The sequence below is a fragment of the Ipomoea nil genome, unplaced genomic scaffold (genome assembly GCF_001879475.1).
Source record: "Ipomoea nil cultivar Tokyo-kokei standard unplaced genomic scaffold, Asagao_1.1 scaffold0233, whole genome shotgun sequence".
NCBI lineage: Eukaryota > Viridiplantae > Streptophyta > Magnoliopsida > Solanales > Convolvulaceae > Ipomoea > Ipomoea nil.
The window spans coordinates 825,657-841,818 of NW_017616661.1; the positions used below are offsets into that span (position 1 = coordinate 825,657).

Genomic DNA, 16,162 nt, shown 5'->3' on the forward strand with positions numbered 1-16,162 from the left:
ATGTGGACCACGGTCCACGCAATAACTATTGCATTATTGCACGGACTGTGGTTCACACAGATGTGTGGACCACAGTCCAAAAACACATAAAGTACATTATTATAATTCATAAAATACATTATTCTAACACATAAAGTACATTATTCTAACTCATAACATACATAATCTTCATGGGCGGACCAAGTGTGGGGGCAGTGGGGGAAGCTGCCCCCACTCCCCCCACCCCCCACCCCACCCCTTTATATATATGTATGTATATATAGCATGAAATATTATATAAAATCTATATTTATGTTAGAAATGTCAATAGTTTGAGTAGTTTAGTTGGTTGAACTCTAAATTTTATGTTATGAAAAACTTATGTCATGAGTTCAAATTTCATTAGCAACACTTTTAATTATCTTCTCTCTTTCATTCTTCACAAGATAAATTAAATATTTTTAGTCTACTTTTTATTAATCATTTAATTAACAAATTAAATGCTCTTTTAGTCTAATTTTTATAAATCATTTAATTAATGTAGTATACAAGTTTATAATATACTTTATTGTATTCGAATTAATTTAGAAAAATCGATCTAACTAGAAGAAATTAAAATTTAAAAGTATTTCTTAATATATTGTTACTCAAATTATTTTATCTAATTGATTATGTTTCATATTTTCTAATAAATATATTGTAATTTATAATGTATTTTGTATTTTAACTTATTATGGTTGTTTGATATTTTGTCATTGACATTTCTAACGTCATTTGATATTCGCCCCCACTCAGATGATTTTCTGGATCCGCCACTGATTATCTTACCTAGAAATTTCATTCTAACACATAAAGTACATTATTCTAACACAAAATATATTATTCTAACATATAAAGTACATTATTCTAACTTATAAAATGCATTATCTTACCCCCAAAAAAGTTTATTATTTTAACACATATAAGTGCAAAGCACGAATTTTTTATTTTTTAATATAAAAACGACATCGCTTTGGACGGTGGTCCACACAGCTACGTGGATCATGGTCCACACAATAATTGTGGGTCCTTTTCTATATGGATCAGATGAAAGCGAATTCAGATTCTTTGAAGTGAGACGAAGAAGCCAATATATTGTACATCCATTCAAAATAGATAATAAGTGAATTTGTAATTGATTTTCAAAAATCTATTTGAATTGAAAAATGAAAGTAGAAAGACAGAGAAGAAGCGTTTGTCCCACATTAGAATGGAAAGTAGGTTTGCTGGACTTATATTTTTTTTTTACTTCTCAATTTAAGTCAAATTTTGTTTTATCTCGTGAAACATAAGCAACAATGCTTTTAGCCCCAAAGAAAGTGCGAAACTCAGCATTGTTAAACGTCAACCACATCCACATGTTTTATCTCTCATGTATAACAAATCTTGATAGATATAGAAAATGATAGTCATTTAATGTGTTCATCCGGTTTTGAGTAGCTAGAAAAGAATATGCCAACAGTTCAACCAAGAACTACAACTTTCTGCTCAAACATTCAACATGTTCTCAACCTCCGGCGACCGGATGTCATCTCTGGTGCCGGAAGAAACCACCGGGCAAGAAGAAGGGCCACCCCATTCCCCGGTCTCCGGCAGCCAACAATACAAGCAGTGGTTAGGAGTGGGGACAGCAAGGCTACTGTGGAAGAAGCAGCTGGAAAGGTGATGGAGAAAGGTTTAGATGAAGGGGGCAATAAGGGGTTGATGGAGTTTGGTACAAGTATAGATGTGAGGGCAGTGATCACTCTAAGGAAGAAGATGAGAGAGAGGCTTGTTGACAAGATTGAAGACCAGTGGGTATCTTTCATCAATGGGATTGGCAAAGGAATCTTGATTCAGCTCATCAGTGAAGACATTGATCCTGGTTAGAGTCTTGGTATTTTTTTTATGTTTTATATTTCAATATTTCGAGGTGCTGGACTTGACCCTTCACCAGTTTCTGCCCAATCTTAACTGTATAGTTTTTATCTACTTGTTAAGATTAAACGCATACCAGTCTGCACAACTTTATTTCTTTATACTGTCACATTTACCCTTTCGCTTGCTGATTCTTACAGTTACCCAGTCTGGGAAGAGTTCAGAGTGGTCTTATGTAAGGGGATTTCCCAAAACTTCAGAGAATAATCCATACATAGTTGAATATGCAGCTGATTTGAGGGTGCCAGGGGATTTTGGATGCCCAGGAGCTGCTCTGATTACCAATTTCCTTGACAAGGAGGTGTACTTGGTGCAAATTGTTGTCCATGGTTTTAGTCAAGGTCCCCTTTTCTTTTCTGCTAATACATGGATACATTCTTCCAAAGATAATCCTACTGAAAGTAGAATTATCTTCAAAAATCAGGTGAGATAGATGAGAGTCTCCCAAACATATTTTACTCCGTTTTACTTTACTTCTCTATCAAAATAATAATAATTCTTGTTGGGCGGAGGTGGTAAAGGCCAAGTCTAGCACTCGGTGACTTTGCTGAGGAACAAAACTTCGTGTTTGCTTTTCTTCAAACCCCCAATCTGCTCTCGCCCGCCGCTACTAACGGGGTCTCAGTTGATTTCCTTTCTTTTAATTTGCTACTAAGATGTTTCAGTTCGCTAAGTTTGAAAAGTCTTGGAAATTGTTGGGCAGAGGTCCATAAAGGGCTTAAAGGGTAAATTCAATACCCATGAAAAATGGGTGGGGGTATATAAAAATAAAATTACCCTTCACTACATACTATTAGTTATAACTTTTGACATAAGTGGCAAGTACTTGATCCTAACATTTTCCCGTATTTTTTAATTTTTGTTTTTTGATAGGCATATTTACCATCTCAAACACCAGCTGGCATCAAGGGACTTCGAGGCGCAGACTTGATGAGTATTCGTGGTAATGGAAAAGGTGAAAGGAAGCTACATGAAAGAATCTACGACTATGAAGTATATAATGATTTGGGCAATCCTGACAAAGATGATGATCTGGCTAGGCCAGTCTTGGGTGGAAAGGAGTGGCCGTATCCTAGACGCTGCAGGACTGGACGGCCTGCCACTAAAACAGGTATGCATCTTGTTTATTTGTAGCAGTGGAATATATAATACAGATTTAATTTCATTTTTGGTCCTATATTTAGATTTATAGGTGACACTTTATTTTTAGTTTTTTTTTTTTTTTTTTTAACATTCACTTTTAATCTTAGTATTATTGTGGCATAACCATTTTTGGTCCTTCATCAATAAAACGGTATAAATTTCATCAAATATAAGAGCATTTCAGTCTTCGGTTTTGATTTTTTTCAAAAAAATAAACATAAAAAATATACCGGGTCAACCTACTTTGTATATTAAAAAAAAAAGATCAAAATGTCATTGTATTTAACGGAATTTCAATGATTTTCTTGATGGAAGACCAGATATGGTCATGCTACAATAATATAGGACCAAATGAGGATAAAAAAGACTAAAAGTGGACTGTCACCTATAAATCTAAGACATAAAATGAAATTAACTCTATAATACATATACATAACTATGAGATCCAACTATTTTTAGTTGAGTTGAATCACTTCAATTTGGTATAAGAGTAAGTGAAGCACATATTATATATTTGATTATTTATTAGGACTTATTACTATGTTAGTTATTATTGTATTCAATAAATTACAAATGCATTAAGATATTAATATATGTTTAAACTATTCAAATTATTTTAGTATACACTTATTAACTTTTTCATATTAATTTTTATTTAAATTTAAAATTATTTAAATTTGGCGGACCCCCACCAAGACCCGCAGGCCTAAGGCGGGACTAGGTGAGCCGATGAGAACTGATTGTATTATATTTTCTGAACTTGATTACAATGAGATCAGATGATGTGAATATATAGAATAGAGAGTCACAGTGTGACAATGATAAGAAGTAGAGAGTCACAGTGTGACAAGGATAAGAAGTTCTAAACATACTCATATACATAGAGTCCTAATACTCCCCCTCAAGCACAGTGTATACTAGTAACCTGTAGCTTGTCCCTTAAGGAAGAAAATCTAGGTCCAGGCAGAGCTTTGGTGAAGATATCAGCAAGTTGATCCTTTGTGGAGATGAAGTTGACTTGGATATCGCCCGAAGCTACTCGATCACGAACAAAATGATAATCAATCTCCACATGCTTGGTGCGCGCATGAAAGATTGGATTGGCACTCATATATGTAGCTCCTAGATTATCACACCATAATTTTGGAATGGAAACACCCGGAATCTGTATCTCACGCAATAATGACATAATCCATAGAACCTCAGCACAAACATCTGCAAGAGCTTTGTATTCAGCCTCAGTGGATGACATGGCAACAGTTCTCTGTTTCTTGCAAACCCACGATATAAGATTACTCCCCAAGAAAACAGCAAAACCACTCGTGGATTTTCGATCGTCAGGACAACCAGCCCAATCAGAATCAGAGAAAGCATGAATGTCTCTAGATGAGCACCGTCGTATGCGTAAACCATGATCAACTGTTCCCTTAACATACCTGAGTACCCGTTTGAGCTGCTCCCAGTGTGATATGGTGGGGGCATGCATATGCTGGCATAACTGATTAACTGCAAAGGATAGGTCAGGTCGTGTGACAGTGAGATATTGCAGTGCTCCAGCTAGACTCCTGTACTGTGTGGGATCATCATATAGATCTGAATTGAAGGGTATAATTTTCGAGACAGAGATAGGTGTAGAAAGGGGTTTGCATTCAGACATTCCAGCCCGTTTTAAAATATCATTCATATACCGTTGTTGAGATAAAATAATCCCATTGTCACTCTTAACTGTTTCAATACCCAGAAAAAAATTTGGTTCACCAAGATCTCTGATTTTGAATGTAGCAGACAGTTTGGACAAGAGCTGAGACATAATACCTTGATCACTTCCCATTACAAGAATGTCATCCACGTACACCAATAGATAAACCAAAGCAGAGTCTTTAGAGTAATAGAACAGAGAGACATCTGTCTTGGATGCTTGAAAGCCAACCGATAGTAAGAACGTATGTAGTCGATTAAACCAAGCTCTGGGAGCTTGTTTTAACCCATACAGAGATCTTTTTAACAAACAAACATGATTCGGGAAGTTAGCATCAATATAACCAGGGGGTTGCTTCATATAAACTGTTTCAGCCAGATTACCATTCAGAAAAGCATTATGAACATCTAGCTGTTTGATAGACCACCCAGATGATAAAGCTAGAGATAGAAGGAGTCTTACAGTCGTAGGCTTTACCACTGGACTAAAAGTGTCGAAGAAGTCCTGACCTGGAACCTGATTAAAACCTTTCGCAACCAGCCTGGCTTTATGCCTTTCAATAGCACCATCAGCCTTTCTCTTCGTACGAAACACCCATTTACAGCCAATAATATTCATACCTGCAGTGGGTGGAACTAGAGACCATGTGTGGTTATGCAGGAGAGCATTGAATTCTTGGTCCATGGCTTCACGCCACTCAGGATATTTGACAGCTTGAGAGTAACATGTGGGTTCCGTGGGATGCACTTGAGTTGCTAGAGCAAAAAGAGGAGCATCTGCGTTGCTGCGAGTGGCCATAGAGTGAGTACGGACATTGGGCCTGATGGACCGCCCACGTGGACGGCCTCGCCGGCGAGCAACAGGCTCCACAGGATCACCCGACGAGGCAGCCTGTCCAGGATCCACGGCTGGTTCGAATGAAGCAGGTAGCGGCGGTTCTGGCAGCTCATCATTGGACACGGCAGGAATAGGTGTGCTGTGACTGAGAACAGATTCCACCCAAGGTCCAGAAAACGGAGTAGATAGATCCTGCAAAGAAGTTTTAGTAGCAAAGGGAAAAACTTCTTCATCAAATCTGACATGCCTGCATGTGTAAATCTTATTAGTATGTAAGTCCATGCATCTGTACCCCCTAAAGGACTCAGGATAACCTAGGAAGACACATGGAGAAGACCTGTATGACATCTTATGACGATTATATGGTCGAAGATGAGGGTAGCATAAACACCCAAAGACACGAAGAAAAAGATAGGAAGGAGGGGATTTATGTAACAGGAGATGAGGACTGGAGTTATTTAATACAGAAGATGGCATTCTGTTAATTAAATAGACAGCAGTCTCAAAGGCAAAGTCCCAAAATTTCAAAGGAACAGAGGCATGAGCTAGAAGAGCCAGACCAGTTTCAACAATGTGACGATGTTTTCGTTCAACACGACCATTCTGTTCATGTGTATAGGCACAGGATTGTCTATGTTGAATTCCTAATTGAACAAACAAAGAATGAAACTTTTTGTACTCAGCACCTAAATCAGACTGAATGACCTTTATTTTGCAATTAAAGGACCGTTCAACAAGAGTACGAAATTTATCAAAGATGACATAAAGATCAGACTTTAATTTCATAGGAAAGAACCATGTATAACGGGAATAGTCATCCACAAAGATCACAAAATAACGGAAGCCAGAAGTAGATAAAGTGGGCGCAGGACCCCAAATGTCTGTGTAAATAAGATCTAGGACTTGAGAACTAGAGGAAGCAACACGGGGGAGGGGAAAACGGGCAGATTTGCCTAATTGACACGCATTGCATAAAGAATTATGACAACGAATATTATCACGAGACCCACTAACCAAACAAGAACGAAGTATATGGCTAAGAACACGGTTATGAGGATGACCTAGACGATTGTGCCAAGTGGAAGCCGAGGCACAAGTGGAAATAAACGCTGACGGAGACGAACTAGGTAATGAAAATGTGTATAGTCCCCCCGAACTATTGCCCCGAAGAAGTATTTCCTTGGTATTGATATCTTTTACAACAAAAAAGGAGGGGTGAAACTCAAAAAAGACTTTATTATCGGATGCAAACTTCTGAACAGATAATAAAGAATTAGACAAACGCGGAACGTGAAGTATATCAGACAATGTAAATGATCTAGAAGGGGTATTAAAAGAGGCATGGCCAACATGACTAATAGATAAACCCATACTGTCACCGACACGTAAAGTGTCATTACCAGTGTACTTCTCCGATGTAGAAAGGGCAGCGATGTTCGGAGTTGCATGATTTGTGGCTCCAGTGTCCGGAACCCGAGTATGAGAATTTGACGAGGTTTTAGCAACTAAACCATTCTGAAACACCAAATTAGCCTGAGAACCCGGAGCCCCTGAATATCGCCGAAAACAGTTGACTCCCGTGTGACCGAAACTTTTGCAAATTTGACACGGATCATTATAGCGCCAAAAACAATTGGCTCCCGTGTGACCAAAACGTTTACAAATTTGACACGGATCATCATAGCGCTAAAAACAATTGGCTCCCGTGTGACCAAAACGTTTACAAATTTGACACGGATCATCATAGCGCCAAAAACAATTGACTCCTGTGTGGCCGAAACCTTTACAGATTTGACACGGATCATCGAAGCCACGTTGCTGACCTCCACGGTAATTAAGGTTGCCATCGCAGCGCTGCATCTTCTTAATTTTATGAATCACAAAACCCTAGCTAACTGATACCAGATGAGAACTGATTGTATTATATTTTCTGAACTTGATTACAATGAGATCAGATGATGTGAATATATAGAATAGAGAGTCACAGTGTGACAATGATAAGAAGTAGAGAGTCACAGTGTGACAAGGATAAGAAGTTCTAAACAGACTCATATACATAGAGTCCTAATAGAGCCGACCTATTTTAGACCCGTATTTTGGCAGGCTTCTTAGCTCGCCGCCGCCATATGGCGGGCCCCTTCTCGTTTCGACAGCTCTAGTTAATACCCAATTTAGTCCTCAATTATAGTGGTTTTTATCAATTTAGTTCTAAATGAGTTTTTGTGCTTAATTAGGTTCTCGACTTGGATGGTTTTTACTTAATTGAGTGATATGTTAAATGATTTGGTAATTTCACTTGTATTAATACCCAATTTAGTCATCAATTATAGTATTTTAATTTTACCTAAGTCTTTGACTATGGTGATTTTACACAATTTAATTATTGACTATAGTGATTTTTCTCAGTCTTTAATTTTAACGGGGAAGCACTCAATTAAATAAAATCATCAAAGTCAAGAACCTAATTAAGTAAAAAAAAAAAATTAAGACTAAATCGAAAAAAATTACTAGTTGATAACTAAATTTTGTATTAACTCTGTGTAAAATAGTTTTTGATAACTTTGAGTAGCATGATGAACAGATCCAGCCACTGAGACTCGAATAGAGAAGCCAAATCCGGTTTATGTTCCTCGAGATGAAGCTTTTGAGGAAATTAAGCAGGACACCTTTTCTGCTGGAAAGTTGAAAGCTGCTTTGCACAACCTCATACCTTTGATTGCATCTACATTGTCAAGTTCAGACATTCCTTTCAACTGCTTCTCAGACATAGATAAGTTATACAGTGATGGTTTTCTCTTGAGAGATGGAGAGGAGGCAAAGGCAAATATATTTGGTCCTAATATGATGACTCAGCTTTTTTCTGCTGGCCAGAGATTGTTCAAGTATGAAATTCCAGCTGTAATCAAGAGTAAGATTAATTTGTGATCTGATTGTTTCTTTTCTTCCTAGATGGCTTCTAGCTAGAGGCATTGCCACTTATCTACATGATTTAGTGCAGCTGGCATAAATTGCATCAGTAGTGTTTTGTTGGGCGGAGGCCGGTAAAAGCCAAGTCTATTAACACCTGATGATGACTGGGGGATTGTTTGGTAGAGGTTGATAAAGGGGCAAGTCCAGCATCCTGCGTCTCGAAAATGTGTGGTGGTATAAGGAAATAAAGTTGCGACTTCGTTACTAGTTATTGTTTTTTTGACGTAAGTGGTAAGCGTTTGATCCGAACATGTTTTTATTTCCTGAAACTCGATCCGCTGCAGCTGATAGATTTTCCTGGCTGAGGGATGAAGAGTTTGCCCGACAAGCTTTGGCTGGAGTTAACCCGGTTAACATTGAATTGTTGAAGGTAGCATCTATTTGCGTAGAGCAAATACCGATTTTGGCCCTACGAATATTAGTAAAATGACAGTTTTAGTCTACATATTTAATTATTATCAATTTTCATTCACGACCATTATTTTCGTGTCAAAATTGATCACACTGGTCACCCCTCCGGCTAAAAGATGCTAGATTGTGTAATTTGTAAAGGTATTTCCGTCTATTCATGTATAATATTCTAATTTCATTAATTTATGAATAGACAAAAATACACTTATACAAATTATACATTCCAACATGTTTCAGTCAGATGGGAGACTGACGTGATCAACTTTGACTGAAAAACAATAGTCTTGGACGAAAATTAATAATACTTAAACATTTGGATTAAAACTGTCATTTTACTAATTCTCGTGATGTGATCAAATTTAGTATTTGCTCATCGGTGCTATACTTTGTTTCCCCACTACATACATAGTCTGATGTTTTGATATGATATTCAGGAAGTTCCAATTCTGAGTAAACTAGATCCTGCAGTTTATGGTCCTCCTGAATCAGCAATCACAAAGGATATAATAGAGAAACAGCTAACAGGAATGACTGTTGAGGAGGTAGGTAATTAATATGTTAGTCTCATACCTAGCTTCTCAACTCTCAAGCCTTAAAAAATTCAAGATTAATTAAGAGGTTGCATAATTCCAAATATACCCTAGTTTAATTTTGTGTTCACTTTAATTTTCCAACTTTAGCCTGTTTGTTCTCTTTATGTTCACTGACATTGAGCAATACTTGGCAATTCAATATAGTGCAAGTTTCAACTTTATCAGCATTATATTGTCTACTACACGAATGCACACAAACTACTCTAAGGTATATTATGTACATTCATGTTGGATAAATTACACACAATCTAATTTTTGTGCATTCGAATAATAGATTGTATGCATGCTACTGTTTAAGTGCGCAAATTATGCTGTGCAACCGTGTGCACCATGTATGGTGTACACGGTTGCAAAAACGACGTCGTTTTGACTAAAAACGCGCGTTCCATTTAAAAAAAAATTCAGGTTCGATTCTCGGCAATAGCATTTTTTTTGTGCTTAATTTGAATTATGTATCCACAAATTCATAACTATATATCCACAATGAATGAATAACACAAAATCCAGAATGAATGAACTAAATATCACAATGAATGAACTAAATATCCATAAATTCATAACTATATCCACAAATTCATAACTATATATCCACAATAATGCTATTGAGGAGAATCGAAACAGATTTTTTTTAAATGGGACGCACGTTTTTAGTCAAAACAACGTCGTTTTGCAACCATGTACATCATGCATGGTGCACACGGTTGCACAGCATAACTATTGGTTTAAGTGAGTCCACCCCTTCTATGAGTCCGTGTGAACAAATTTAATCGATTAAAAGCTAGAAATCAATGGTCAAATATGGTCCATTATCAACTGTGTAACACACATATGATAATGGGTCTGGCATTGATCTCTAACTTTTAATGAATCAGACTTGTCCACAAAGACTCATGGAAGAAGTGGACTCATTTGACTATATATATATATAGAGAGAGAGATCTTGCATTCTTGCTTTAATATATATATATATATATATATATATATATATATATATATATATATTGATTGTGCAGGCCATCGCAAAGAAGAGATTGTTCATAATAGACTATCATGACATGCTTCTGCCATTCATGGAGAAGATGAACTCCTTGGCAGGGAAAAACGCTTACGCCACAAGAACAATTTTCTTCTACACACCTTCAGCCCATCTGATGCCAATCATTATAGAACTTTCACTCCCTCATAGGAACAAGCGTGTATTGACTCACGGTAGAGACGCAACATCCTATTGGATCTGGAAGCAAGCTAAAGCACATGTTTGCTCTAATGATGCAGGCGTCCATCAACTGGTCAACCATTGGTAAGATATATTCGATCAAGCGCTTACCACTATATAAAAAGCTATAGCACATCAATTAGTTTTATTGTTGGGACTCGAACATCTGACTTGGTTCTAATACATCAAAAGCTATAGTTAGTTGTGTAAGGCGCAACTTTATTTCTTTATACCGCCACACATTTTCAAGATGTTGGGTGCTGGATTACGGTACAACACTTCTCTTTTATCAAATCACAATGTGTTCTGAGCAGACCCTAAATATAGGAGGCACTTTTAAATCTACCATACTCAGACTAATCCTTGTTCACACCGGACTGGCCTAATTAAGATGCAAAGTGCTGACCAGATTGATTTTTTAATACGAGAGAGTTTGAACTTTCAACCTCTTTTAAGAGATAAGAATGCACGGCCACTCAGGCCAACTAAGTTGGTTAACAAGCACTTCTGTTTGATCTTCATTATATTGTGAAATGAATTTAGGAAACTAGCGTAGAAATGTGGTGGAGTTGTTTTGGGCATCCATAACTTCAATTCATATTTCAGGTTGAGGACTCATGCTTCTATGGAACCCTATATCATTGCAACCCAGAGACAGCTTAGCTCAATGCACCCAATTTACAAACTGCTCCGTCCTCATATGCGCTACACCATGGAAATCAATGCACTTGCAAGGCAAAGTTTAATAAATGGGGGAGGAATCATTGAAGCTTGCTTTAGCCCCGGGAAGTATGCCATGGAAATAAGCTCTGCAGCCTACAAGACCATGTGGCGGTTCGACATGGAAGGACTGCCTGCAGATTTAGTAAGAAGGTATGTAATTTTACTATATATAGTTTTTGTTTCTGTTGCAGAAATAATATACTCCGTATGAGTAAATACTAACTTTGGACCCACCACTATTACTATAAATTTTTATCAAGGATTATAACTTTTGTGTCAAAATTGATCACGTCGGTCACCCATCTTGCTAAAACATGCCTGTAATTTATAAACGTATTTTCATCCATAACGTATGAACTCTCATTGAAAATATGCCAAGACCTTTGTACTCCATTAACCCCGCCACGTTAGGGCGAGGATGACTTTGCAGGCACACGCCAACCGGTAGGCTAATGAATAAGATCACGGGTCGAATCGGGGTCTCCTCATCATTGGCACCGACACCTACGCCTGCGAGCTGTGCAAAGTCTCTTGCACAGGCGAAGGCGAATCCGCACTCTATGAAACCCTCCCCAAGACATGGTGGCGATTATGGAGTACAAAGACCTTGGTATATTTTGGATGGGAATTCATACATTAATAGAATTTGCATATTATACATGAATGGATAAAATATCCTTACAAATTACACAATCCGACATGTATTAACCAGATGGATGACTAGCGTGATTAACTTTGGCACGAAAATAATAGTCGTGGATGAATTGAAAATTAGTAGTAATTAAGCATGTATACTAAAACTATCATTTTGCTAATATTCTTGGGACCAAAATGTCTATATATATATATGTCTGGTTTCCGTGCGGACCTGCAGTCATTCACCATTAGGTATGCAAGAATGCACCCCATCGTGTACAAAAATGCATCATAGTATGGTGCGTTTAGTGGTGCATTTGTGATATTTTAACACGTTGGTGGTTCATTTGTGATATTTTAACATGTTGGTGGTGCATTTGTACATACCTAATGGTACAATCCACATAGAACATGGTGCTGCGGGCATTTAAACTAATATATATGTATATTATCATATCATTCATTTTATGCTCTGATGGTGCAACATGTTATGTTAAAGTTGTTGTTTTGAATTTGCAAAATGAAAAGAGGAATGGCTGAGGAGGATCCATCAGCACCTTGTGGGGTAAAACTTGTGATTGAAGACTACCCTTATGCAGCAGATGGGCTTCTGATATGGGCAGCCATAAAAGAGCTGGTGGAATCTTACGTTGACCACTATTATTCTTCTGATCATCCGGGCTGTGTTACATCCGACACTGAACTCCAAGATTGGTGGAGTGAGATCAAGAACAAAGGCCACGCTGACAAAAAACATGAGCCATGGTGGCCTAGCCTCAACACCAAACATGACTTATCTGCCATTCTAACCACAATCATATGGGTTGCCTCAGGCCAACATGCTGCCATCAACTTTGGGCAGTACCCTTTTGGGGGTTATGTGCCAAATCGTCCAACCTTAATGCGCAGACTGATCCCCCAAGAACAAGATGATGATTACCAGAACTTTCTCCTTAACCCTCAACAAACATTTTTGTCATCTTTGCCAACTCAACTCCAAGCTACAAAAGTGATGGCGGTCCAAGATACACTGTCCACACATTCTCCTGATGAGGAGTACTTGCATCAACTCCACCAACTCCATAGCTCCTCCATCACGGATCCCCATGTTCTAAACCTGTTTGCAACATTTTCTGCAAAACTAGAGGAGATAGAAGACACCATAAACCGAAGAAACAAGGATGAGAATCTGAAAAACCGAAACGGTGCTGGGATCCCTCCATATCAACTACTTATGCCCTCTTCACCTCCAGGCGTGACTGGTCGTGGTGTTCCCAACAGCATCTCAATCTGATATACTGATGATCAGATGCACTTCAAGAAAATTATATATGGATTACTAGTTCAATAAATAAGTAGTCTTAATGATTAAAATAATTAGTCTAATTTAATAATTTTAATTCATTTGATAATTATGGATTGCTGCTAGTCCTCTACAGAGTTGGTGTTAGGGTTGTTGTTCTTATTATTATTCAATACTCATGTTAGTAATATGACAATCTATATTATTTAATCTGTTGATTTACTTCTGAGTCTCGACCAAAGCACTTGTGAATCAATCTCAACAATTACATTACCATACGATTGATCTTTTAGCCACGGTCAGGGCCTCCTATACCGCTATAGCCTCAGCCACCAAAGGATCCAGAATGCATTTTAGAGGACCTCTGCCAGCTGCAACAAATAACCCCTCATGGTCATGTAGAACAAAACCAAAACCAGCTCTCCTCTCTCCCTCAAACAGCGTTGCGTTTGAATTTAATTTCAGAAAACCAATTCGTAGAGCTTCCTGTAAGTGAAATAATATGTATAGAATATATTGGCAATATATTTGTTAGACTAATTAAGGTTCTAGTTAGTATTATTAGTTCCTTAATTAATTATGCCTGTGATCACTTTATTCATTGAAGACAAAAAGATGTGGCTAATATTTATTCAAGCAATATTTGTGATGATATATTTCAGGGTAAGATTTGATTGGTTGTCCATCCTTGAATCAAGGAGATCATCATGCAAGATTAATTCAAGGATTTCAAGTATTGAGAAGGGTGGTTTATTTGAGACAAACCTAATGAATTCACGGCATAATGACTTTTTTTTTAACGGAAAAACGAAGATATATTAATTAGCAAAAGCTAAATGTTGAATACAAGTAGGATAGAATAGAAATCAACTACGAGGACCAGACTGGGAAGAAGCTTCTCTTACCAATGCATGAGCAAGCTTTATTCGCTGATCTACGAACAAACCGAAACGACACATAATCAAACTGTCGTTTAAGACTGAGACAATCCTTGAGCACACAACTTGCATAAGAGTTATCCGGAGCAGAAGATATTAAGGATGCGCACACTAATTGACAATCTGAGAGAATCACCAGCTTTCTCCAACCACACTCCATTGCCCATGATAGAGCCTCCTTTATAGCCATAGCTTCAGCAAGATGCGGGTCTTGAAGGTGTTGGAGATTTATATAGTAATGGAGATTAATATTTCAGATGGACTACCATGAAAAGCTTAAATAATATTTGGTGTTGTGGAGTTATAAATATTATTTTAGTTTGGTAGAAAGTAAGTTGGGAAATATGTTTTCATATGGTTGAAGTTTCGGCTATATGAAGTTTCGGCTATATGATGAACTTCCGTATGATGAACTTTCGGCTATTTGGCTCCTTCCGGCCAAATGAAAATAATGAAAGTTCACATGCATCACAAGTATTAATATATACATTAACGAAAGATGGCTTTCACTTCTTTCTTTTGTTTTGAATGTACAGCATGCATGACTAGTTATATATATATTTTATATGTTTATTCATTTTGCATGTTAACATGCAATGAATAATGAATATATATAATATATATATTTAACATTGCTATTTTGTATGTAGTGCATGAACCTACGAAGGTCCGTATCATATGAATATATATAATATTAAATTATATATATTTCTCATGCCTGATATATCAGATAAGATATATCTAATGGAAGTTAGAGTTTTTGAACTCCTATAACTTCCATGTAATTTCTCCTAACAGCTATATTTATTTTATATAAATATCTGGAGAAACATCTGAAGAATGCAAAGAAAAAGAAAACAGGCAATTGATGGAGGCAATCAACTTGCAGGAAACCAAGATATTTCACAGGCTTACAATTCTACAGGAAATTCTCAAACAGAGCAACTTGAGAATTTCATTCATCTTCTTGTATCCCATAAGATTAAATCTTGAACCTTGTTGCTTTTATAGAGGGAGATTTAAAGCTTATAGGAAAGTGATTACACGCCTGAAGATATCAAATGATCCAGTTTTTGTTCCCTGTTGTATTCTGTATTATTGTTGTATCTCAAATGTATTACAGATTACAAGCATACTTTTTCCAACAATCTATAAGCTTTAAAATTTAAACCTGTGATCATTGATCTTGCCTTGAAAGTTTTGAAGGCAAGATGTCAGGCGTGAAAGAACAGTTTCCTATCACGGAAATATTTCGAAATGAGATTTTCGAATTTGGTAGTAAGGATGACATAAATCACTTTCTTTCTATTGTATAAGAAGATTTTCATGCGGCTTTTGCACGGTGTTCCTGGTATGGTGATTTAAATGCATGCTGTGCAGTTTTGTTTTCATCTTCACTTAAATTCATGGGGTATTAGATTATACCAAGATGATTAGTGAGATGTGAAAATGATTTTATTTAAATAAATCATTTTGTTAGCCATGTGTATTTCCCTAGAGTGGGTGTGTGGTTTCATCGTATCAAAGGCCGGAAGTGATGACCATTAAAGCAGATACAAGTTACAGGATGAGATCGGTACAATACTTTTTATTTGTCTCGGCCTCGGCATGAATGTAAGTTTTATCTTGTTTACTGGTTAAGTTCTGGCTTAGGTCTAGAAGATATGCATGAGATTCTTTTGAATTTTGCATAGCCTGTTAAATACAATGATATGTTTATGCATGTATATAAATATTTTTATATTGAGACTCTGTCTC

At 37.0% G+C, this 16,162-nt stretch overlaps 1 protein-coding gene across 1 annotated transcript; it reads left to right on the forward strand.

Moving 5' to 3' along the window:
• Positions 1-1,339: 1,339 nt before the first annotated feature.
• Positions 1,340-13,654, forward strand: LOC109194054 (lipoxygenase 6, chloroplastic). The gene is made up of 9 exons (XM_019344914.1): positions 1,340-1,882; positions 2,076-2,359; positions 2,809-3,046; positions 8,196-8,522; positions 8,869-8,954; positions 9,430-9,537; positions 10,602-10,888; positions 11,411-11,677; positions 12,692-13,654. Exons 1-9 carry the CDS (start codon positions 1,471-1,473, stop codon positions 13,455-13,457), a joined length of 2,775 nt encoding a protein of 924 aa, XP_019200459.1. The 5' UTR covers positions 1,340-1,470; the 3' UTR covers positions 13,458-13,654.
• Positions 13,655-16,162: the final 2,508 nt, after the last annotated feature.

Excerpts from the sequence above, each read along its gene's own strand:
- LOC109194054 (XM_019344914.1), top strand. The coding sequence starts at position 1,471 with ATGCCAACAGTTCAACCAAGAACTACAACTTTCTGCTCAAACATTCAA. Across the intron at positions 1,883-2,075 it reads CAGTGAAGACATTGATCCTG|TTACCCAGTCTGGGAAGAGT; the intron begins GTTAGAGTCTTG and ends TGATTCTTACAG. Across the intron at positions 9,538-10,601 it reads CAGGAATGACTGTTGAGGAG|GCCATCGCAAAGAAGAGATT; the intron begins GTAGGTAATTAA and ends TTGATTGTGCAG.